The following is a 25,836-nucleotide window of genomic DNA, read 5'->3' on the forward strand; positions in this document are numbered from 1 at the left end:
AAATTCATGTCCCCTTGTAATGGTTTGTTCCACCCGGGGAAAAAGTCTCTGACTTTCTATCTATTCCCCTGATCATCTTATAAACCTCTATCAAGTCGCCCCTCATCTTTCTCCGTTCTAATGAGAAAAGGCCTAGCACCCTCAACCTTTCCTCGTAAGACCTACTCTTCATTCCAGGCAACATCCTGGTAAATCTCCTTTGCACCTTTTCCAAAGCTTCCACATCCTTCCTAAAATGAGGCGACCAGAACTGTACACAGTACTCCAAATGTGGCCTTATTAAGGTTTTGTACAGCTGCGTCATCACCTCACGGCTCTTAAATTCAATCCCTCTGTTAATGAACGCGAGCACACCATAGGCCTTCTTCACAGCTCTATCCACTTGAGTGGCAACTTTCAAAGATGTATGAACATAGACCCCAAGATCTCTCTGCTCCTCCACATTGCCAAGAACTCTACCGTTAACCCTGTATTCCGCATTCATATTTGTCCTTCCAAAATGGACAACCTCACACTTTTCAGGGTTAAACTCCATCTGCCACTTCTCAGCCCGGCTCTGCATCCTATCTATGTCTCTTTGCAGCCGACAACAGCCCCCCTCACTATCCACAACTCCACCAATCTTCGTATCGTCTGCAAATTTACTGACCCACCCTTCAACTGCCTTATCCAAGTCATTAATGAAAATCACAAACAGCAGAGGACCCAGAACTGATCCCTGCGGTATGCCACTGGTAACTGGGATCCAGGCTGAATATTTGCCATCCACCACTACTCTCTGACTTCTATCGGTTAGCCAGTTCGTTATCCAACTGGCCAAATTTCCCACTATCCCATGCCTCCTTACTTTCTGCATAAGCCTACCATGGGGAACCTTATCAAATGCCTTACTAAAATCCATGTACACTACATCCACTGCTTTACCTTCATCCACATGCTTGGTCACCTCCTCAAAGAATTCAATAAGACTTGTAAGGCAAGACCTACCCCTCACAAATCCGTGCTGACTATCCATAATCAAGCAGTGTCTTTCCAGATGCTCAGAAATCCTATCCCTCAGTACTCTTTCCATTACTTTGCCTACCACCGAAGTAAGACTAACTGGCCTGTAATTCCCAGGGTTATCCCTCGTCCCTTTTTTGAACAAGGGCACAACATTCGCCACTCTCCAATCCCCTGGTACCACCCCTGTTGACAGTGAGGACGAAAAGACCATTGCCAACGGCTCTGCAATTTCATCTCTTGCTTCCCATACAATCCTTGGTTATATCCCGTCAGGCCCGGGGGACTTGTCTATCCTCAAGTTTTTCAAAATGCCCAACACATCTTCCTTCCTAACAAGTATTTCCTCGAGCTTACCAGTCTGTTTCACACTGTCCTCTCCAACAATATGGCCCCTCTCATTTGTAAATATTGAAGAATAGTACTCGTTCAAGACCTCTCCTATCTCTTCAGACTCAATACACAATCTCCCGCTACTGTCCTTGATCGGACCTACCCTCGCTCTAGTCATTCTCATATTTCTCACATATGTGTACAAGGCCTTGGGGTTTTCCTTGATCCTACCCGCCATAGATTTTTCATGCCCTCTCTTAGCTCTCCTAATCCCTTTCTTCAGTTCCCTCCTGGCTATCTTGTATCCCTCCAATGCCCTGTCTGAACCTTGTTTCCTCAGCCTTACATAAGTTTCCTTCTTCCTCTTAACAAGACATTCAACCTCTCTTGTCAACCATGGTTCCTTCACTCGACCATCTCTTCCCTGCCTGACAGGGACATACATATCAAGGACACGTAGTACCTGTTCCTTGAACAAGTTCCACATTTCACTTGTGTCCTTCCCTGACAACCTATGTTCCCAACTTATGCACTTCAATTCTTGTCTGACAACATCGTATTTACCCTTCCCCCAATTGTAAACCTTGCCCTGTTGCACGTACCTATCCCTCTCCATTACTAAAGTGAAAGTCACAGAATTGTGGTCACTACCTCCAAAATGCTCCCCCACTAACAAATCTATCACTTGCCCTGGTTCATTACCAGGTACCAAAATTAATATTGCCTCCCCTCTCGTCGGACAATCTACATACTGTGTTAGAAAAACTTCCTGGACACACTGCACAAACACCACCCCATCCAAACTATTTGATCTAAAGAGTTTCCACTCTATGTTTGGGAATTTGAAGTCACCCATGACTACTACCCTGTGACTTCTGCACCTTTCCAAAATCTGTTTCCCAATCTGTTCCTCCACATCTCTGCTACTATTGGGGGGCTTATAGAAAACTCCCAACAAGGTGACTGCTGCTTTCCTATTTCTGACTTCCACCCATACTACCTCAATAGGGTGATACTCCTCGAACTGCCTTTCTGCAGCTGTTATACTATCTCTAATTAACAATGCCACCCCCCACCTCTTTTACCACCCTCCCTAATCTTATTGAAACATCTGTAACCAGGGACCTCCAACAACCATTTCTGCCCCTCTTCTATCCAGGTTTCCGTGATGGCCACCACATCGTAGTCCCAAGTACCGATCCATGCCTTAAGTTCACCCACCTTATTCCTGATGCTTCTTGCGTTGAAGTATACACACTTCAACCCATCTCCATGCCTGCAAGTACTCTCCTTTGTCAGTGTTCCCTTCCCCACTGCCTCATTACACGCTTTGGCGTCCTGAACATCGGCCACTTTAGTTGCTGGACTACAAATCCGGTTCTCATTCCCCTGCCAAATTAGTTTAAACCCTCCCGAAGATTACTAGAAAACCTCCCTCCCAGGATATTGGTGCCCCTCTGGTTCAGATGCAACCCATCCTGCTTGTACAGGTCCCACCTTCCCCAGAATGCGCTCCAATTATCCAAATACCCGAAGCCCTCCCTCCTACACCATTCCTGCAGCCACGTGTTCAACTACACTCTCTCCCTAGTCCTGGCCTCGCTATCACAAACAGCAGTGGCCCCAAAACAGATCCTTGTGGTACACCACTAGTAACTGGACTCCAGTCTGAACATTTCCCATCAACCACCATCCTTTGTCTTCTTCCAGCTAGCCAATTTCTGATCCAAACTGCTAAATCACCCTGAATCCCATGCCTCTGTATTTTCTGCAGTAGCCTACCGTGGGGAACCTTATCAAACGCTTTACTGAAATCCATATACACCACATCAACTGCTTTACCCTCATCCACCTGTTTGGTCACCTTCTCAAAGAACTCAATAAGGTTTGTGAGGCACGACTTACCCTTCACCAAACCGTGTTTACTGTCTCTAATCAAATCTTTCCACATTTTCAATAACAGAGATCTCCGGCTCCAAGGGCTCAGTAACACCCCAGGCCCTGCACCCCTCTGAAGCTAAGCCAGTTGGGTACCATACAGGACACCTCTCCTCCCCCCTCAAACCATTCAATACACAGGACCAACACCACACACCCCAACTGGAGAACAGAGGGAAGAAAGAATACCTCCAGGGAGGACCAGCCCACTGGACCATCACTTACAACCAAATAAAGGGTATTCAGATCTGCCTCAAACTTGGCTGGAAACCTCTCAATCTCAGTGGATATGTAGACACAACCGGGCTCCCCATCGGTTCCCCGTCACCCTCACCCGAATTCCCCAGGATGGATGTGTGAAAGTCAATATTTTCGCTTCTGTGAGAGAAAAATTCAACACACTCGTTAAGACAGAATAACAAGCTTTATTTTTGAAAACAGCTGCCTGCAGTAATGGCTGAAACTTGAAGTCAGAGAACAGTCAACAAAACTGCTCCGTCTGTCACAAGTTCCGCACTTTCGCAGAGAATTAGGTCAATATTTATACATTATCTTTATCAAGATTATGTGACAACAGTATGGCCAGGAGTTTGATCGGAAATACAAACGGAAGCAAAGACCAGACCATGTTTGGTCATATCACTCATACCATTATTTAGTCCTCGGAGGGAACATTGAAAGGTCAGAATAGACTTGTTTCTTCCTGAACTTATCTTGTTTTAAATTCCTACGGCCCTGGGTTATGACGAGTTAGTTTTATTGGGAGTTGCTGAGGTCCGGGGTTTTGGAATGGCTCGACCTTCGCTGATCTTTTCAGACTTCAAGTTATGCAGAGTCGGCCTACGGCCAGACTAGTCTGAAAATGGTTTGGGGAGCATTCTTTACCTGGGCCTGGGGAGTGGGAATGAGTAGTTTCAGTCTATCTGGTATTGTCTCAAACCTTTTGACCAGTCTTCCCATTGACCAGTTTTCCCATCATGCCATTACTTAATTTGTACCATATCACAGATGGCCAGCCATGCAACAGGAACACAACTGTGTGGAGGCCGGCCTCCAGCAGAGTCGGTGCTCTGTCTCCGCGTACACCTCCACCACCTCCAGAAAGACACCTCACAACTCTTGAAATTGATGTGCCACCAAAGGCAGGGCTCCACCCGAACTCTCGCTAGCCATCACCAGTCATCGAGGATTAAAGCATATTGTTTTGATACAAAATGCTGAAACATTGGCCAACCAATCTTGGTCCACGGTAAAAGCCATGAAAGCCGAAAAAAGAGGTGTGCACAAGGATAGAAAAAGATTTGAAAGATGAGGAGAGGCAGAGTTTGTGAAAACACGGACGCTCGCACACTTACATCCCATGATCCCAATAATTTTGATCATGAGAAGGTATGGAATAGGAGCCAATCCACCCTTGAGCCTGCTCTGCCATTTAACAAGATCACTGCAAATCACATCCTGTTCCCAGCTCCACTTTGCTCTGGGATTCCCATCGGGATTTTGGGAAGGGGAATCAATGCTGGCACCCCCCCTCGCCCCAATAACATCAATCCCGAAACTCCTGAATCTTCAAACCCCTGCCTCTGCCACGACGTGGAGATGCCGGCGTTGGGCTGGGGTGGGCACAGTAAGGATTCCTGCACTAGGTTAAAGTCCAGGTTTGTTTGGTATCCCGAGCTTTCAGACTCACCTGAGGAAGGAGCAGTGCTCCCAAAGCTTGGGATTCCAAACAAACCTGGGGCGGGATTCTCCCATGCCGCGCCGTATGGGACAATCGCCGTTCGCGCCATTTTTTCCCGCGGTGCCGGTCCAACGCCGGCAGGCGATTCTCTGACGAGTGGAGAATCGGCGCCATTTGTGCCGGCAGGTTTGGCGTGGCGCTGGTCGCGGGCCGGGCCGCCGATTCTCCAGCCTTGATGGGCCGAGCGGCCGCGGACAAACGGCAGAGTCCCGCCGGTACAGTTCACACCTGCTCGCAGCCGACGGGAAGTCTGCGCGTAGGGGCGGGGGGCGGCCTGTGGGAGGGGAGGGGTCTCCTTCACCCGGGGGGGGGCCTCCGATGGGGTCTGGCCTCTCCAGCCCCGGCCCTGTCGGGGCCAGAATCGATAGTGCCCGCGCCCAACACTCCATCTCGGAGAATCCCGCCCTTTCCTGGTGCAGGAATCCTTACTGTGAATAGACAGAGGGCGGGGCCAGTGCAGTGGGCGGGTCCTGGGGCAGTGGGCGGGGCCTGGGGCAGTGTGCGGGGCCTGGGGCAGGGGGGCGGGGTCTCGGCAGTGGGCGGGGCCTGGGCAGTGGGCGGGTCCTGGGGCAGTGGGCGGGGCCGGGAATTGGGCAGGACCGCAGTGGGCGGGACCGGGACAGTGGGTGGGTCCTGGGGCAGTGGGCGGGGCCGGGGCAGTGGGCGGGTCCGGTGCAGTGGGCGGGGCCGCAGTGGGCGGGGCGGTGACGGGGTTTAAATGTCCAGCGGGCGCTGGAAGGAGCGGATCCGCCGAGCGGAGATGGAGAGAGCGGAATATCAGCGGCGCGGTGAGTGCGGCGGGAATTCCGCCCGGGAGTGGGGGTCTCCTGGGGAGTGGGGGTCTCCTGGGGAGTGGGGGTCTCTTGGTGGGTCTCCTGGGGAGTGGGGGTCTCCTGGTGGGTCTCCTGGGGAGTGGGGGTCTCTTGGTGGGTCTCCTGGGGAGTGGGGGTCTCCTGGTGGGTCTCCTGGGGAGTGGGGGTCTCCTGGTGGGTCTCCTGGGGAGTGGGGGTCTCCTGGTGGGTCTCCTGGGGAGTGGGGGTCTCCTGGGGAGTGGGGGTCTCCTGGTGGGTCTCCTGGGGAGTGGGGGTCTCCTGGGGAGTGGGGGTCTCCTGGTGGGTCTCCTGGGGAGTGGGGGTCTCCTGGTGGGTCTCCTGGGGAGTGGGGGTCTCCTGGGGAGTGGGGTTCTCCTGGTGGTGTTGCTTTTTACAGAATGCATTTCCAACTGTGTAAATCTTTGATCCAGGCAGGTGTAAAATTGATGAAAATTCATTTTCTCATTATTGTTGGGTATGTGAGTCTGTGAATGTCACATGTGTGTGTGTGTGTGAATGTGGTGTGTGAATGTGTGTTTGTGTGAATACAAGGGCAGCACGGTAGCATTGAAGTTAGCACTGTTGCTTCACAGCTCCAGGGTCCCGGGTTCGATTCCCGGCTTGGGTCACTGTCTGTGCGGAGTCTGCACGTTCTCCCCGTGTCTGCGTGGGTTTCCTCCGGGTGCTCCGGTTTCCTCCCACAAATCCCGAAAGACCTGCTGTTAGGTGAATTGGACATTCTGAATTCTCCCTCTGTGTACCCGAACAGGCGCTGGAATGTGGTGACTAGGGGCTTTTCACAGTAACTTCATTGCAGTGTTAATGTAAGCCGACTTGTGACACTAACAAAGATTATTATTATATTACGTGTTTTGTGTATGTGTGATTGTTGCCCATGTTGCTGTTCTCTTGTCCATCTACTCCTCTTCCATTTTTAAAGTCATCGCAACAACAAATTTATAACAAAAATGAAATAAGTCCTTTTTATGCAACAACTTTCTGAAACATCCCAACGTACTTCAGAAACAAGAAATCACTTTTCAATTTGCTGAACTGTTGGATCCATTTATTCTCAGCAACAATTGGAAAAAACAGAAATAACCTTGTGGTGTGTGTGTGGTCAGACATCTCAATGGACTAACTGAACACCCACTGACAGTGCGGCACTCCCTCAGTACTGACCCTCTGACAGTGCAGCACTCCCTCAGTACTGACCCTCTGACAGTGCGGCACTCCCTCAGTACTGACCCTCTGACAGTGCGGCGCTCCCTCAGTACTGACCCTCTGACAGTGCAGCACTCCCTCAGTACTGACCCTCTGACAGTGCAGCTCTCCCTCAGTACTGACCCTCCGACAGTGCATCACTCCCTCAGTACTGACCCCCTGACAGTGCGGCACTCCCTCAGTACTGACCCTCTGACAGTGCGGCACTCCCTCAGTACTGACCCTCTGACAGTGCGGCACTCCCTCAGTACTGACCCTCTGACAGTGCGGCACTCCCTCAGTACTGACCCTCTGACAGTGCAGCACTCCCTCAGTCCTGACCCTCTGACAGTGCGGCACTCCCTCAGTACTGACCCTCTGACAGTGCGGCACTCCCTCAGTACTGACCCTCTGACAGTGCAGCACTCCCTCAGTACTGGCGCTCTGACAGTGCGGCGCTCCCTCAGTACTGACCCTCTGACAGTGCGGCACTCCCTCAGTACTGACGCTCTGACAGTGCAGCACTCCCTCAGTACTGACCCTCTGACAGTGCAGCACTCCCTCAGTACTGACCCTCTGACAGTGTGGCACTCCCTCAGTACTGACCCACTGACAGTGCGGCACTCCCTCAGTACTGACCCACTGACAGTGCGGCACTCCCTCAGTACTGACCCTCTGACAGTGCGGCACTCCCTCAGTACTGACCCTCTGACAGTGCGGCGCTCCCTCAGTACTGACCCTCTGACAGTGCGGCACTCCCTCAGTACTGACCCTCTGACAGTGCGGCACTCCCTCAGTACTGACCCACTGACAGTGCGGCGCTCCCTCAGTACTGACCCTCTGACAGTGCGGCACTCCCTCAGTACTGACCCTCTGACAGTGCGGCACATCCTCAGTACTGACCCACTGACAGTGCAGCACTCCCTCAGTACTGACCCTCCCACAGTGCGGCACTCCCTCAGTACTGACCCTCTGACAGTGCTGCACTCCCTCAGTACTGACGCTCTGACAGTGCGGCACTCCCTCAGTACTGACCCTTTGACAGTGCAGCACTCCCTCAGTACTGACCCTCTGACAGTGCAGCACTCCCTCAGTACTGACCCTCTGACAGTGCAGCACTCCCTCAGTACTGACCCTCTGACAGTGCAGCACTCCCTCAGTACTGACCCTTTGACAGTGCGGCACTCCCTCAGTACTGAGCCTCTGACAGTGCGGCACTCCCTCAGTACTGACCCTCTGACAGTGCGGCACATCCTCAGTACTGACCCTTTGACAGTGCATCACTCCCTCAGTACTGACCCTCTGACAGTGCGGCACTCCCTCAGTACTGAGCCTCTGACAGTGCGGCACTCCCTCAGTACTGACCCTCTGACAGTGCAGCACTCCCTCAGTACTGACCCTTTGACAGTGCATCACTCCCTCAGTACTGACCCTCTGACAGTGCGGCACTCCCTCAGTACTGACCCTTTGACAGTGCGGCACTCCCTCAGTACTGACCCTCTGACAGTGCGGCACTCCCTCAGTACTGACCCTCTGACAGTGCGGCACATCCTCAGTACTGACCATTTAAAAAAATTATATATATTTATTAAAGTTTTTTAACACAATTTTTCTCCCTTACAAACAATAACACCCCCCCCCCCCCGGTAACAAAAAAAAATGAGAAATCGCGCAGAGCAAGATATCTACATGGCAAAATGATATATTTACACTGCTTTGTACACTGGCCCTCACCCGTACGTGCCAGTTTCCCCAACCCTTCATGTTATCTCTTGCTCATCCACCCTCCCAGGCAGTCCCCCCTCTTCTCCCCCCCCCCCCCCCCCCCCTCCCAGGATGTCCCCCCCTCCAAGGTTGCTGCTGCTGACCGACCTTCCTCTAACGCTCCGCGAGATAGTCTAGGAACGGTTGCCACCGCCTGTAAAACCCCTGCGCAGACCCTCTCAAGGCGAACTTAATCCTTTCCAACTTCATGAACCCAGCCACATCATCCATCCAGACTGGGGGGCCCCGCCTCCCTCCACACCAGCAAGATCCCTCGCCGGGCCACCAGGGACGCAAAGGCCAGAATGCCGGCCTCCTGCACTCCCGGCTCATCCACCACTCCAAATATTGCTAGCCCCCAGCCCGGCTCGACCCGGACCCCCACCACCCGAGACACTGCTCCCGCCACTCCCCTCCAGAACCCCTCCAGTGCCGGGCACAACCAAAACACATGGACATGGTTCGCCGGGCTCCCCAAGCACCCTCCACATCCGTCCTCCACCCCAAAGAACCCGCTCAACCCCACCCCCGCCAAGTGCGCTCCGCGGACCACCCCAAACTGCACCAGGCTGAGCCAGGCACACGAGGAGGAGGAATCAACCCCATCCAGGGCATCAGCCCACAGACCTTCCTCGATCTCCTCCTCCCATTTACCCTTCAACTCTTCTACCAGCGCTTCCCCCTCTTCTTTCAACTCCTGGTGTATTTCCGACACCTTGCCCTCCCCGTCCCATACCCCCGAGATCACCCTATCTTGAACCTCTTCTGCCGGGAGCAACGGGAATTCCCTCACCTGTCGCCTCACGAAAGCCCTCACCTGCATGTATCTAAAGAAATTTCCCGGGGGTAACTCAAACTTCTCCTCCAGTGCCCCTAGGCTCGCAAACGTCCCATCGATGAACAGGTCCCCCATTCTTCCAATCCCTGCCCGATGCCAGCTCTGGAACCCCCCGTCCATCTTCCCCGGGACAAACCGGTGGTTACCCCTGATCGGGGACCACACCGATGCTCCCATTGCACCCCGGTGCCGTCTCCACTGGCCCCAGATCCTTAGCATTGCCGCCACCACTGGGCTCGTGGTATACTTTGTCGGCGAGAGCGGCAGCAGTGCCGTCACCAACGCCCCCAGGCTCGTTCCTTTACAGGACGCCATCTCCATCCTCTTCCATGCCGCCCCCTCTCCCTCCATAACCCACTTGCGGATCATCGCCACATTTGCTGCCCAGTAGTAGCTCCCCAGGTTTGGCAGCGCCAACCCTCCTCGGTCCCTACTGCGTTCCAGGAACCCTCTCCTTACACTCGGGCTCTTATTCGCCCACACAAACCCCATAATACTCCTGCCTACTCTCTTAAAAAAAGGCCTTCGTGATCACGATGGGAAGGCACTGAAACACAAACAGAAACCTCGGAAGGACCACCATTTTGACCGACTGCACTCTACCCGCTAGCGAGAGCGGTAACATGTCCCATCTTTTGAAATCCTCCTCCATTTTCTCCACCAACCTCGTCAGATTCAGTTTATGTAGGGTCCCCAAACTCCTGGCTATCTGGAACCCCAGATACAGAAAGCTCCCCTCCGCCCTCCTCAGCGGTAGGTCCCCTATCTCTCTTTCTTGGTCCCCCATCTGTAATACAAAGAGCTCACTCTTCCCTACATTGAGCTTATAGCCCAAAAACTCCCCAAACTCCCTTAGAGTCTGCATGACCTCCACTGTCCCCTCCATTGGATCCGCCACATACAGCGACAGGTCATCCGCATATAGCGACACCCAATGTCCTTGTCCCCCTCGGACCACCCCCTTCCATTTATTAGACTCCCTCAATGACATGGCCAATGGTTCGATCGCCAATGCGAACAACAGGGGGGGGACAGGGGGCACCCCTGCCTCGTCCCTCAGTACAGTCGAATGTACTCCGACCTCCGCCAGTTCGTCACTACACTTACCATCGGGGCTCTGTAAAGGAGCTTAACCCAATTGATAAACCCTACCCCGAACCCAAACCTGCGCAGCACCTCCCAGAGGTACTCCCACTCTACTCGGTCAAAGGCCTTCTCCGCGTCCATAGCTGTCACTATCTCCGCCTCTCCCTCCTCCGATGGCATCATTATCACGTTTAAGAGCCGCCGCACATTGGTGTTTAGTTGCCTGCCCTTTACAAATCCCGTCTGGTCCTCGTGGATTACCCCCGGGACACAGTCCTCGATCCTCGTGGCCAGCACTTTTGCCAGAAACTTTGCATCCACATTGAGGAGCGAGATCGGCCTGTACGATCCACATTGCAGTGGGTCCTTGTCCCGCTTTAGGATCAAAGAAATTGTCGCTTCCGACATTGTCGGGGGCAGGGTCCCCTCCTCTCTTGCCTCATTAAAGGTCCTCACCAGTAGCGGGGCCAACAGGTCTGCGTACTTCCTGTAGAACTCCACCGGGAATCCGTCCGGTCCCGGGGCCTTCCCCGCCTGCATGCTCCCCAAACCCTTGCTCAGCTCCTCCAACCCAATTGGTGCCCCCAAACCAGCCACCTCTTGCTCCTCCACCCTCGGGAATCTCAGCTGATCTAGGAATCGTCTCATCCCCTCTTCCCCCTCTGGGGGCTGGGATCTGTACAGCTCTTCATAAAAGGCCTTGAATACCTCGTTTATTTTCGTCGCACTCCGAACCGTGGCTCCCCTTCCATCTTTGACTCCCCCTATTTCCCTCGCTGCCATCCTCTTACGGAGCTGGTGTGCCAGCATCCGACTAGCCTTTTCCCCATACTCGTAGGTCGCCCCCTGCGCTTTCCTCCACTGTGCCTCCGCCTTCCCTGTGGTCAACAGGTCAAACTCCGTCTGGAGCCGTCGTCTTTCCCCAAGTAATCTTTCCTCTGGGGCCTCTGCGTATCTCCTGTCCACTCTCAAAATCTCCCCCACTAACCTCTCCCTTTCCATACCCTCTGTCTTCCCCCTATGAGCCCTAATGGAAATTAACTCTCCCCTGATCACCGCATTCAACGCCTCCCATCCTCCCATCCCACCCCCACCCGCACCTCCCTGTTATCGTTGGCCTCCAAGTACCTTTCGATACACCCCCTCACCTTCCCACACACCACCTCGTCCGCCAGCAGTCCCACATCCAACCGCCACAACGGGCGTTGGTCCCTCTCCTCTCCCAGCTCCAGTTCCACCCAGTGTGGGGCATGGTCCGAAACGGCTATGGCCGAATACTCCGTCCCCTCCACCCTCGGGATGAGCGCCCTACCCAGAACAAAGAAATCTATCCGGGAGTAGGCTTTGTGTACATGGGAGAAGAAAGAAAATTCCCTGACTTGCGGCCTTGCAAACCGCCATGGGTCCACACCCCCCATCTGATCCATAAACCCCCTAAGTACCTTGGCCGCCACCGGCCTCTTTCCAGTCCTTGATTTGGAGCGGTCTAGTGCTGGATCCAACACTGTATTGAAGTCCCCTCCCATTATCAGGCCTCCTATCTCCAGGTCTGGAATGCGCCTCAACATGCGCTTCATGAATCCTGCATCATCCCAGTTCGGGGCGTATACGTTTACCAACACCACCCGCGTCCCTTGCAACCTACCGCTCACCATTACATATCGCCCTCCATTGTCCGCTACAATAGTCTTGGCCTCAAATGACACCCGCTTTCCCACCAATATTGCCACCCCTCTATTCTTCGCGTCCAGTCCGAGTGGAATACCTGTCCTACCCATCCCTTTCTTAGCCTGACCTGGTCCGCCACCTTCAGGTGTGTCTCTTGGAGCATGGCCACGTCTGCCTTCAGTCCCTTTAAGTGCGCGAACACTCGAGCCCTCTTCACCGGCCCATTCAGGCCCCTCACATTCCACGTTATCAGCCGGATTGGAGGGGCTCTCACCCCCCCCCCCCCCCACGCCCCGCCGACTAGCCATCTCCTTTTCTGGGCCAGTCCCGTGTCCACGCCTCCCTCACCCTCCAGTCCCCCAGAGGGGGGATCCCCGTCCCGACCACCTCTTCTGTGTCCCATTCCCTTTCGGCCAGTGCAGCAGCAACCCTTTTTCCCCCCCTCCCCTCCCCCCGTTAGACCCCTGTCTAGCTTTTGTGCTCCCCCATGTCACTCCCGTAAGTCAGCTGACCCCGGCTTCCCCCGCTGCCCCATTGACCTCCCCGCGTGGGAGTCTAGCAATCCATATGCATTCCTTCGTTCCCCTTCCCGCCTTTCTTCCCATGCGCGGGAAAACACCCCGCGCTTTCCAAAGCCCGCTCCGCCCCCTCTGGCGCAGCTCCTGTGCCTTGTCTCTCTCCCCCAGCCCATGTAACATTTCCTGCGTGTGACTGACCCCCTATACACAACAACCATCACACATCAACCCTCAAACATCCCCCCCACCCTCACAAACCCTCAGTTAGAGTCCAACTTTTTGGCTTGTACATAGGTCCACGCCTCCTCAGGCGTTTCAAAGTAATAGTGTTGGCCCTTGTATGTGACCCACAGTCGCGCTGGCTGCAGCATTCCGAATTTCACTTCTTTCCGGTACAACGCCGCTTTGGCCCGGTTGAAACCCGCTCTCCGCTTTGCAACCTCCGTGCTCCAGTCCGGGTATATTCGGATCTCTGCATTGTCCCACTTGCTGCTCCGCTCCTTCTTGGCCCATTTCAGGACCCTCTCTCTGTCCGTGAACCGGTGAAATCTCACCACCATCGCCCTTGGCGGCTCATTTGCCTGGGGCTTCTTCGCCAGCACCCGATGTGCCCCGTCCAACTCCAGCGGCCTTTGTGCCCATCATCGCCTCGAGCATCGTGCTCGCGTATGCCCCGGCATCAGCCCCCTCCACTCCCTCAGGGAGACCCAGGATTCGCAGATTCTTTCTCCTCGACCTGTTCTCCAGGTCTTCGAATCTTCCCGCCCACCTCTTGTGTAGCGCCTCGTTCTGCTCCACTCTCACCGCCAGGCCCACGAGCTCGTCCTCGTTCTGACTGACTCTTTTCTGTACCTCCTGGATCTTAGCTTCGTGGACCTTCTGGGTGATCCCGGGTCCTTCAATTGCCGAAAGCATAGGCGCCAACATCTCCTTGCGCATCTCCTCGCGCTGCTCCTCGAAGCAGCGCTTGATGAACTCCTGCAGCTCCCCTTTGTCCCTGGCCGCTGCCATTTTGTTTTCTTTCCCTCGCTTCTCCCGTTGCTCCAGTGCCGCTCCTTTGGCCGTTACACTTCTGGTCCATTTAAAAAGTCTATGGAAACTCCTGAAAAAGGTCTGAGAGTCGGTTCCAGACGGGAGCTGCCAAATGCGCGACCTACTCCTCCATGGCCGCCACTGGAAGCCTCGTCCCTGCCTCTTCAATGGCCTTGGTAGATCCTTTCACAGTTGTTCCCTCTGCTGCTAGAATTCACCTTTGATAGAGTCAAGTCAGATTGCAGCTTTAAGCTTGCCCTTCCCCCGCCTGCATTCTGGAAGAGGCCCTTGTCTCAACCTGCAGCCAAAGCCAAATCCTTTACTGTTTCTGCCGGGTCTGGCAGCCAAAAGACATAACACTCCTGGGGGACACTGTCCGGGGAATGTTGCAGTCTTCTTCCCACACCGGGAAATGTCAAACCAATGCCGTGGGGGCCCTGTAAAAGAGCCCAAAAGTCCATTCCAAGCGGGAGCTACCGAATATGCGACCTAGCTCTGCATAGCCGCACCCGGAAGTCTCAGTACTGACCCCCTGACAGTGCGGCACTCCCTCAGTACTGACCATCTGACAGTGCAGCACTCCCTCAGTACTGACCCTCTGACAGTGCAGCACTCCCTCAGTACTGACCCTCTGACAGTGCAGCACTCCCTCAGTACAGACCCTCTGACAGTGCAGCACTCCCTCAGTACTGACCTTCTGACAGTCTGGCACTCCCTCAGTACTGACCCTCTGACAGTGCAGCACTCCCTCAGTACTGACCCTCTGACAGTGCAGCACTCCCTCAGTACTGACCCTCTGACAGTGCAGCACTCCCTCAGTACTGACCTTCTGACAGTCTGGCACTCCCTCAGTACTGACCCTCTGACAGTGCGGCACTCCCTCAGTACTGACCCTCTGACAGTGCGGCACTCCCTCAGTACTGACGCTCTGACAGTGCGGCACTCCCTCAGTACTGACCCTCTGACAGTGCGGCACTCCCTCAGTACTGACCCTCTGACAGTGCGGCACTCCCTCAGTACTGACCCTCTGACAGTGCGGCACTCCCTCAGTACTGACCCTCTGACAGTGCGGCACTCCCTCAGTACTGACCCTCTGACAGTGCGGCACTCCCTCAGTACTGACCCTCTGACAGTGCGGCACTCCCTCAGTACTGACCCTCTGACAGTGCGGCACTCCCTCAGTACTGACCCTCTGACAGTGCGGCACTCCCTCCGTACTGACCCGCTGACAATGCGGCACTCCCTCAGTACTGACCCTCTGACAGTGCAGCACTCCCTCAGTACTGACCGTCTGACAATGCGGCTCTCCTTCAGTACTGACCCTCTGACAATGCGGCTCTCCTTCAGTACTGACCCTCTGACAGTGCGGCACTCCCTCAGTACTGACCCGCTGACAATGCGGCACTCCCTCAGTACTGACCCTCTGACAGTGCGGCACTCCTTCAGTACTGACCCTCTGACAGTGCGGCACTCCTTCAGTACTGACCCTCTGACAGTGCGGCACTCCCTCAGTACTGACACTGTGACAGTGCGGCACTCCCTCAGTACTGACCTTCTGACAGTCTGGCACTCCCTCAGTACTGACCCTCTGACAGTGCAGCACTCCCTCAGTACTGACCCTCTGACAGTGCAGCACTCCCTCAGTACTGACCCTCTGACAGTGCAGCACTCCCTCAGTACTGACCTTCTGACAGTCTGGCACTCCCTCAGTACTGACCCTCTGACAGTGCGGCACTCCCTCAGTACTGACCCTCTGACAGTGCGGCACTCCCTCAGTACTGACCCTCTGACAGTGCGGCACTCCCTCAGTACTGACCCTGTGACAGTGCGGCACTCCCTCAGTACTGACCCTCTGACAGTGCGGCACTCCCTCAGTACTGACCCTCTGACAGTGCGGCACTCCCTCAGTACTGACCCTCTGACAGTGCGGCACTCCCTCAGTACTGACCCTCTGACAGTGCGGCACTCCCTCAGTACTGACCCTCTGACAGTGCGGCACTCCCTCAGTACTGACCCTCTGACAGTGCGGCACTCCCTCAGTACTGACCCTCTGACAGTGCGGCACTCCCTCAGTACTGACCCTCTGACAGTGCGGCACTCCCTCTGTACTGACCCGCTGACAATGCGGCACTCCCTCAGTACTGACCCTCTGACAGTGCAGCACTCCCTCAGTACTGACCGTCTGACAATGCGGCTCTCCTTCAGTACTGACCCTCTGACAATGCGGCTCTCCTTCAGTACTGACCCTCTGACAGTGCAGCACTCCCTCAGTACTGACCCGCTGACAGTGCGGCACTCCCTCAGTACTGACCCGCTGACAGTGCGGCACTCCCTCAGTACTGACCCTCTGACAGTGCGGCACTCCTTCAGTATTGACCCTCTGACAGTGCGGCACTCCTTCAGTACTGACCCTCTGACAGTGCGGCACTCCTTCAGTACTGACCCTCTGACAGTGCGGCACTCCTTCAGTACTGACCCTGTGACAGTGCGGCACTCCCACAGTCCTGACCCTCTGACAGTGCGGCGCACCCACAGTCCTGACCCTCTGACAGTGCGGCACTCCCTCAGTCCTGACCCTCTGACAGTGCGGCACTCCCTCAGTCCTGACCCTCTGACAGTGCGGCACTCCCTCAGTACTGACCCTGTGACAGTGCGGCACTCCTTCAGTACTGACCCTGTGACAGTGCGGCACTCCCTCAGTACTGACCCTGTGACATTGCGGCACTCCCTCAGTACTGACCCTGTGACAGTGCGGCACTCCCTCAGTACTGACCGTCTGACAATGCGGCTCTCCTTCAGTACTGACCCTCTGACAATGCGGCTCTCCTTCAGTACTGACCCTCTGACAGTGCAGCACTCCCTCAGTACTGACCCGCTGACAGTGCGGCACTCCCTCAGTACTGACCCGCTGACAGTGCGGCACTCCCTCAGTACTGACCCTCTGACAGTGCGGCACTCCTTCAGTATTGACCCTCTGACAGTGCGGCACTCCTTCAGTACTGACCCTCTGACAGTGCGGCACTCCTTCAGTACTGACCCTCTGACAGTGCGGCACTCCCTCAGTACTGACCCTGTGACAGTGCGGCACTCCCACAGTCCTGACCCTCTGACAGTGCGGCGCACCCACAGTCCTGACCCTCTGACAGTGCGGCACTCCCTCAGTCCTGACCCTCTGACAGTGCGGCACTCCCTCAGTCCTGACCCTCTGACAGTGCGGCACTCCCTCAGTACTGACCCTGTGACAGTGCGGCACTCCCTCAGTACTGACCCTGTGACAGTGCGGCACTCCCTCAGTACTGACCCTGTGACATTGCGGCACTCCCTCAGTACTGACCCTGTGACAGTGCGGCACTCCCTCAGTACTGACCCTGTGACAGTGCGGCACTCCCTCAGTACTGACCCTGTGACAGTGCGGCACTCCCTCAGTACTGACCCTGTGACAGTGCGGCACTCCCTCAGTACTGACCCTGTGACAGTGCGGCACTCCCTCAGTACTGACCCTGTGACAGTGCGGCACTCCCTCAGTACTGACCCTGTGACAGTGCGGCACTCCCTCAGTACTGACCCTCTGACAGTGCGGCACTCCCTCAGTACTGACCCTGTGACAGTGCGGCACTCCCTCAGTACTGACCCTCTGACAGTGCGGCACTCCCTCAGTACTGACCCTCTGACAGTGCGGCACTCCCTCAGTACTGACCCTCTGACAGTGCGGCACTCCCTCAGTACTGACCCTCTGACAGTGCGGCACTCCCTCAGTACTGACCCTCTGACAGTGCGGCACTCCCTCAGTACTGACCCTCTGACAGTGCGGCACTCCCTCAGTACTGACCCTCTGACAGTGCGGCACTCCCTCAGTACTGACCCTCTGACAGTGCGGCACTCCCTCAGTACTGACCCTGTGACAGTGCGGCACTCCCTCAGTACTGACCCTGTGACAGTGCGGCACTCCCTCAGTACTGACCCTCTGACAGTGCGGCACTCCCTCAGTACTGACCCTCTGACAGTGCGGCACTCCCTCAGTACTGACCCTCTGACAGTGCGGCACTCCCTCAGTACTGACCCTCTGACAGTGCGGCACTCCCTCAGTACTGACCCTCTGACAGTGCGGCACTCCCTCAGTACTGACCCTCTGACAGTGCGGCACTCCCTCAGTACTGACCCTCTGACAGTGCGGCACTCCCTCAGTACTGACCCTCTGACAGTGCGGCACTCCCTCAGTACTGACCCTCTGACAGTGCGGCACTCCCTCAGTACTGACCCTCTGACAGTGCGGCACTCCCTCAGTACTGACCCTCTGACAGTGCGGCACTCCCTCAGTACTGACCCTCTGACAGTGCGGCACTCCCTCAGTACTGACCCTCTGACAGTGCGGCACTCCCTCAGTACTGACCCTCTGACAGTGCGGCACTCCCTCAGTACTGACCCTCTGACAGTGCGGCACTCCCTCAGTACTGACCCTCTGACAGTGCGGCACTCCCTCAGTACTGACCCTCTGACAGTGCGGCACTCCCTCAGTACTGACCCTGTGACAGTGCGGCACTCCCTCAGTACTGACCCTGTGACAGTGCGGCACTCAGTACTGACCCTGTGACAGTGCGGCACTCCCTCAGTACTGACCCTGTGACAGTGCGGCACTCCCTCAGTACTGACCCTTTGACAGTGCGGCACTCCCTCAGTACTGACCCTGTGACAGTGCGGCACTCCCTCAGTACTGACCCTGTGACAGTGCGGCACTCCCTCAGTACTGACCCTGTGACAGTGCGGCATTCCCTCAGTACTGACCCTCTGACAGTGCGGCACTCCCTCAGTACTGACCCTCTGACAGTGCGGCACTCCCTCAGTACTGACCCTCTGACAGTGCGGCACTCCCTCAGTACTGACCCTCTGACAGTGCGGCACTCCCTCAGTACTGACCCTCTGACAGTGCGGCACTCCCTCAGTACTGACCCTCTGACAGTGCGGCACTCCCTCAGTACTGACCCTCTGACAGTGCGGCACTCCCTCAGTACTGACCCTCTGACAGTGCGGCACTCCCTCAGTACTGACCCTCTGACAGTGCGGCACTCCCTCAGTACTGACCCTCTGACAGTGCGGCACTCCCTCAGTACTGACCCTCTGACAGTGCGGCACTCCCTCAGTACTGACCCTCTGACAGTGCGGCACTCCCTCAGTACTGACCCTCTGACAGTGCGGCACTCCCTCAGTACTGACCCTCTGACAGTGCGGCACTCCCTCAGTACTGACCCTCTGACAGTGCGGCACTCCCTCAGTACTGACCCTCTGACAGTGCGGCACTCCCTCAGTACTGACCCTCTGACAGTGCAGCACTCCCACAGTACTGACCCTCTGACAGTGCAGCACTCCCTCAGTACTGACCCTCTGACAGTGCAGCACTCTTTCAGCACTGACCCTGAGTTGCAGGGGAAACTAGAAATCCCAATTTAAAGGAGGATGTAAGAGCTGAGGTTAGCGATGTGGTGGATGGAGACCCGAAAATAAAAGTGAGGGACGGACCAGGTGAATGTCTTTTTAAAAATAATCTTTCTCATTGTCACAATAATAATGTCCGGTGCCTGTCCGGGTACACTGAGGGAGAATTCCCCGAACAAGCACGTCTTTCGGGACTTGTGGGAGGAAACCGGAGCACCCGGAGGAAACCCACGCAGACACGGGGAGAACGTGCAGACTCCGCACAGACAGTGACCCAAGCCGGGAATCAAACCCGGGTCCCTGGAGCTGTGAAGAAACAGTGCTAACCACTGTGCTGCAGAACAGGTGAATATCTTTATGCACCAAGGAATTCTCGAAGATAATAATAATAATAATTGCTTATTGCCCCTTAATTGGAGAAATATATAATTTGGTACTCTAAATTTAAAAAAAAAAGCAATTGTTTCCTGGAACAGAATGATGGGGACCCCGCCAGGGAGCAGGCTATCCTGGATTTGGTATTGTCTAATTGGGAGGGATTAATTAACGACCTCCTAGTTAAGGTTCCACTCTGGAGTAGTGACCGTAGTATGGTAGAATTCAAAATTCAGTCTGGGGGTGAGGAAGTGAAGTCCCACACTAGTGTTCTGGAATTAAACAAAGGAAATGACATAGGCTTGAGGTCAGATTGGGTCGTCCAGACTGGGCAGGAAGGCTGAAACACAGGACAACTGAGGAGCACTGGCAGTTGTTTAAGGAGATACTCAATTCCTCACAAAAATATATCCCTGTGAGGAAGAAAGATGGGAAGTGGGGAAAAAGCATCCGTGGCTAAACAAGGGACATAAGGACATTATAAAGCCAAAAGCTAAGGTATATCTTATTGCAAAGGCCAGTGGCACGCTGTAAGATTGGGAAACTTTCAAACATCCACAAAGGGATGGTAAAAAGTAATTGAAAGAGCTCAGGTAAATTACAAATGAAAACTAGCATAAAATATCAAACCGGATTCAACAGGTACATAAAAGGGAAGGGAGTCGCTAAGGTGAATGTTGACCTCTTGGAAGATGAAACTGGTGAGTTAACAGAAATGGCAGAGATGCTAAATCAATACTTTGCCTCTGTTTCCACGGTGGAGGACACTAGTGCCATTCCTATAGCAACGGGCAATTCAGAGGTAATAGAAAGGGTGGAACTTTGAACTATCGGCATCAATGGGTAGCACGGTACTCAACAAACTCTTGGGATTGAGGGCAGACAGGTCCCCAGGGCCGGATGGCCGACATCCTAGGGTGTTAAAGGAAGTGGTGTCGTGGTTCCCCAGGACGACAATTCGTTCACACCGATTAAAACAGAGAGTCTGAGCAGCAATCTTCCAAGCAGTAGACTTTATTCACCTAGCACAAGAGAATAAAATCGGGATGTCCGGAACAATCCGATGAGCCCTCAGGCTTACAGTCTTTTTATGTACATTTCAGCTCCGTATCTCGAGATTCTTATCTTTCTTATCTTACTTTACAGCCGGACCTTGCTTTGGCCACCATTGTTTTTAGTTGACTTTTATCTGTCTTATTCAAGATTGGTCGCTTCCTTTTTCCTCTCTTTGTCTCTTAAACCATGGTGGTTATAACTCTTGCCCTTATCTACACTTCTCTACTTGTGCAACAATCGTGGTTTAGCTGACTTAGGCCGAATGTGTGGAAACACCTGCTCACTTTATTCTCTCTTTTTTATTATGGTCAACTACTAAAGTGAGCCACTGAGCAGTATTCATTGTTCCCCCAAGTGACTATTGTTTGCCTTCGTTAATTAGTGACTGCTATACTACTTTTCTGGGTCTTCTGCTTTGATCATATCAACTATACTTGATTACATTAGGTCATCTATTCTATGTTTGATTACGTTAGGTCACACGAGGTTACTCTAAATTACATTAGGTTACATAGGTTACATACCCATTTCACTACTCACCTAAATCTGCTTTATCATTTCACTAAAACCTATGATTCTGAATTCCATATCTAGCTCATACAATATCCAGTACAAATTCCCAACAGTGGCAGCAGAGATGTTGAGTCTGGAGAAGGGTGTGTAGATAGCTGGGGTCACATTGAGATCCAAAAAGACGAGGTGTTGGGCGTCTTGAAAAATATTAAGGTAGATAAGTCCCCAGGGCCTGATGGGATCTACCCCAGAATACTGAAGGAGGCTAGAGAGGAAATTGCTGAGGCCTTGATAGAAATCTTTGGATCCTCACTGTCTTCAGGTGATGTCCTGGAGGACTGGAGAATAGCCAATGTTGTTCCTTTGTTTAAAAAGGGTAGCAAGGATAATCCATGGAACTACAGGCCGGTGAGCCTTACGTCAGTGGTAGGGAAATTACTGGAGAGAATTCTCCGAAGATCTACTCACCTTTGGGAGCAAGGGGTCATATTTTGATCCAGCAGAGGGCAGTAGAGTGGAGATGCTGATTGGCTGTTGCGGGGGAAATTTGCATACGTCCATTGTGGTCACTCTAACTTGAGCAGAGAGATCTCGGTGTCCATGTACATAGATCCCTGAAAGTTGCCACCCAGGTTGAGAGGGTTGTTAAGAAGGCGTACGGTGTGTTAGCTTTTATTGGTAGAGAGATTGAGTTTCGGAGCCATGAGGTCATGTTGCAGCTGTACAACACTCTGGTGCGGCCACATTTGGAGTATTGCGTGCAATTCTGGTCGCCGCATTATAGGAAAGATGTGGAAGCATTGGAAAGGGTGCAGAGGAGATTTACCAGAATGTTGCCTGGTATGGAGGGAAGATCTCGTGAGGAAAGGCTGAGGGACTTGAGGCTGTTTTCGTTAGAGAGAAGAAGGTTAAGAGGTGACTTAATTGAGGCATACAAGATGATCAGAGAATTGGATCGGGTGGACAGTGAGAGCCTTTTTCCTCGGATGGTGATGTCTAGCACGAGGGGACATAGCTTAAATTGAGGGGAGATAGATATAGGACAGATGTCAGAGGTAGGTTCTTTACTCAGAGAGTAGTAAGGGTGTGGAATGCCCTGCCTGCAACAGTAGTGGACTCGCCAACACTAAGGACATTCAAATGGTCATTGGATAGACATATGGACGATAAGGGAATAGTGTAGATGGGCTTTAGAGTGGTTTCACAGGTCGGCACAACATCGAGGGCAGAAGGGCCTGTACTGCGCTGTTATGTTCTATGTTAGCGAGAGGCAGCACAGTTTTGTGAAGGGGAGGTCGCATCTCACTAACTTGATAGAGTTTTTCGAGGTGGTAACAAAAATGATAGACGCAGGTAGGGCAGTAGATGTTGTCTATATGGACTTCAGGAAGGCCTTTGACAAGGTCCCTTATGGTAGACTAGTACAAAAGGTGAAGGGGTCAGGGGTGAGCTGGCAAGATGGATACAGAACTGGCTAGGTCATAGAAGGCAGAGAGTAGCAATGGAAGGGTACTTTTCTGATTGGAGGGCTGTGACAGTGGTGTTCCACAGGGATCAGTGCTGGGACCTTTGCTCTTTGTAGTATATTTAAATGATTTGGAGGAAAATGTATCTGGTCTGATTTGTAAGTTTGCGGACGGCACAAAGGTTGGCGGAATTGCGGATAGCGATGAGGACTGTCAGAGGATACAGCAGGATTTAGATCGTTTGGAGACTTAGGCAGAGAGATGGCAGATGGAGTTTAATCTGGACAAATGTGAGGTAATGCATTTTGGAAGGTCTAATGCAGGTAGGGAATATACAGTGAATGGTAGAACCCTCAAGAGTATTCACAGTCCGAGAGATCTAGGTGTACAGGTCCACAGGTCACTGAAAGGGGCAACACAGGTGGAGAAGGTAGTCAAGAAGGCATACGGCATGCTTGCCTTCATTGGCCGGGGCATTGAGTATAAGAATTGGCAAGTCATGTTGCAGCTGTATAGAACCTTAGTTAGGCCACGCTTGGAGTATAGTGTTCAATTCTGGTCGCCACACTACCAGAAGGATGTGGAGGCGTTAGAGAGGGTGCAGAAGAGATTTACCAGAATGTTGCCTGATATGGAGGGCATTAGCTTTGAGGAGCGGTTGAATAAACTCAATTTGTTCTCACTGGAACGAAGGAAGTTGAGGGGCGACCTGATAGAGGTCTACAAAATTATGAGGGGCATAGACAGAGTGGATAGTCAGAGGCTTTTCCCCAGGGTAGAGGGGTCAATTACTAGGGGGCATAGGTTTAAGGTGAGAGGGGCAAGGTTTAGAGTAGATGTACGAGGCAAGTTTTTTACACCGAGGGTAGTGGGTGCCTGGAACTCGCTACCGGAGGAGGTGGTGGAAGCAGGGACGATAGTGACATTTAAGGGGCATCTTGACAAATACATGAATAGGATGGGAATAGAACAACAAAGAACAAAGAAATGTACAGCACAGGAACAGTCCCTTCGGCCCTCCAAGCCCGTGCCGACCATACTGCCCGACTAAACTACAATCTTCTACACTTCCTGGGTCCGTATCCTTCTATTCCCATCCTATTCATATATTTGTCAAGATGCCCCTTAAATGTCCCTATCGTCCCTGCCTCCACTACCTCCTCCGATAGTGAGTTCCAGGCACCCACTACCCTCTGCGTAAAAAACTTGCCTCGTACATCTACTCTAAACTTTGCCCCTCTCACCTTAAACCTATGCCCCCTAGTAATTGACCCCTCTACCCTGGGGAAAAGCCTCTGACTATCCACTCTGTCTATGCCCCTCATAATTTTGTATACCTCTATCAGGTCGCCCCTCAACCTCCTTCGTTCCAGTGAGAACAAACCGAGTTTATTCAATCGCTCCTCATAGCTTATGCCCTCCATACCAGGCAACATTCTGGTAAATCTCTTCTGCACCCTCTCTAAAGCCTCCACATCCTTCTGGTAGTGTGGCGACCAGAATTGAACACTATACTCCAAGTGTGGCCTAACTAAGGTTCTATACAGCTGCAACATGACTTGCCAATTCTTATACTCAATGCCCCGGCCAATGAAGGCAAGCATGCCGTATGCCTTCTTGACTACCTTCTCCACCTGTGTAGCCCCTTTCAGTGATCTGTGGACCTGTACTCCTAGATCTCTTTGACTTTCAATACTCTTGAGGGTTCTACCATTCACTGTATATTCCCTACCTGCATTAGCCCTTCCAAAATGCATTACCTCACATTTGTCCAGGTTAAACTCCATCTGCCATCTCTCCGCCCAAGTCTCCAGACAATCTAAATCCTGCTGTATCCTCAGACAGTCCTCATCGCTATCCGCAATTCCACCAACCTTTGTGTCGTCTGCAAACTTACTAATCAGACCAGTTACATTTTCCTCCAAATCATTTATATATACTACAAAGAGCAAAGGTCCCAGCACTGATCCCTGTGGAACACCACTGGTCACAGCCCTCCAATTAGAAAAGCATCCCTCCATTGCTACCCTCTGCCTTCTATGGCCTAGCCAGTTCTGTATCCACCTTGCCAGTTCACCCCTGATCCCGTGTGACTTCACCTTTTGTACTAGTCTACCATGAGGGACCTTGTCAAAGGCCTTACTGAAGTCCATATAGACAACATCTACTGCCCTACCTGCATCAATCATCTTAGTGACCTCCTCGAAAAACTCTATCAAGTTAGTGAGACACGACCTCCCCTTCACAAAACCGTGCTGCCTCTCACTAATACGTCCATTTGCTTCCAAATGGGAGTAGATCCTGTCTCGAAGAATTCTCTCCAGTAATTTCCCTACCACTGAAGTAAGGCTCACCGGCCTGTAGTTCCCGGGATTATCCCTGCCACCCTTCTTAAACAGAGGAACAACATTGGCTATTCTCCAGTCCTCCGGGACATCCCCTGAAGACAGCGAGGATCCAAAGATTTCTGTCAAGGCCTCAGCAATTTCCTCTCCAGCCTCCTTCAGTATTCTGGGGTAGATCCCATCCGGCCCTGGGGACTTATCTACCTTAATATTTTTTAAGACACCCAACACCTCGTCTTTTTGGATCACAATGTGACCCAGGCTATCTACACCCCCTTCTCCAGACTCAACATCTACCAATTCCTTCTCTTTGGTGAATACTGATGCAAAGTATTCATTTAGTACCTCGCCCATTTCCTCTGGCTCCACACATAGATTCCCTTGCCTATCCTTCAGTGGGCCAACCCTTTCCCTGGCTACCCTCTTGCTTTTTATGTAAGTGTAAAAAGCCTTGGGATTTTCCTTAACCCTATTTGCCAATGACTTTTCATGACCCCTTCTAGCCCTCCTGACTCCCTGCTTAAGTTCCTTCCTACTTTCCTTATATGCCACACAGGCTTCGTCTGTTCCCAGCCTTTTAGCCCTGACAAATGCCTCCTTTTTCTTTTTGACGAGGCCTACAATATCATTCGTCATCCAAGGTTCCCGAAAATTGCCGTATTTGTCTTTCTTCCTCACAGGAACATGCCTGTCCTGTATTCCTATCAACTGACACT

General features: G+C 53.1%; 1 protein-coding gene across 1 annotated transcript in view; it reads left to right on the forward strand.

Moving 5' to 3' along the window:
• The first annotated feature begins 5,721 nt into the window (after window positions 1–5,721).
• hdc (histidine decarboxylase) overlaps window positions 5,722–25,836 on the forward strand; it is a 206,733-nt gene continuing 186,618 nt past the window's right edge. The window contains exon 1 of the mRNA XM_072470285.1: window positions 5,722–5,802. Coding sequence (XP_072326386.1) covers window positions 5,733–5,802 — 70 coding nt within the window. The 5' untranslated portion in view covers window positions 5,722–5,732. The remainder of the gene's footprint in view (window positions 5,803–25,836) is intronic.

This window comes from Scyliorhinus torazame, chromosome 12, assembly GCF_047496885.1.
Source record: "Scyliorhinus torazame isolate Kashiwa2021f chromosome 12, sScyTor2.1, whole genome shotgun sequence".
NCBI classification, from domain to species: domain Eukaryota; kingdom Metazoa; phylum Chordata; class Chondrichthyes; order Carcharhiniformes; family Scyliorhinidae; genus Scyliorhinus; species Scyliorhinus torazame.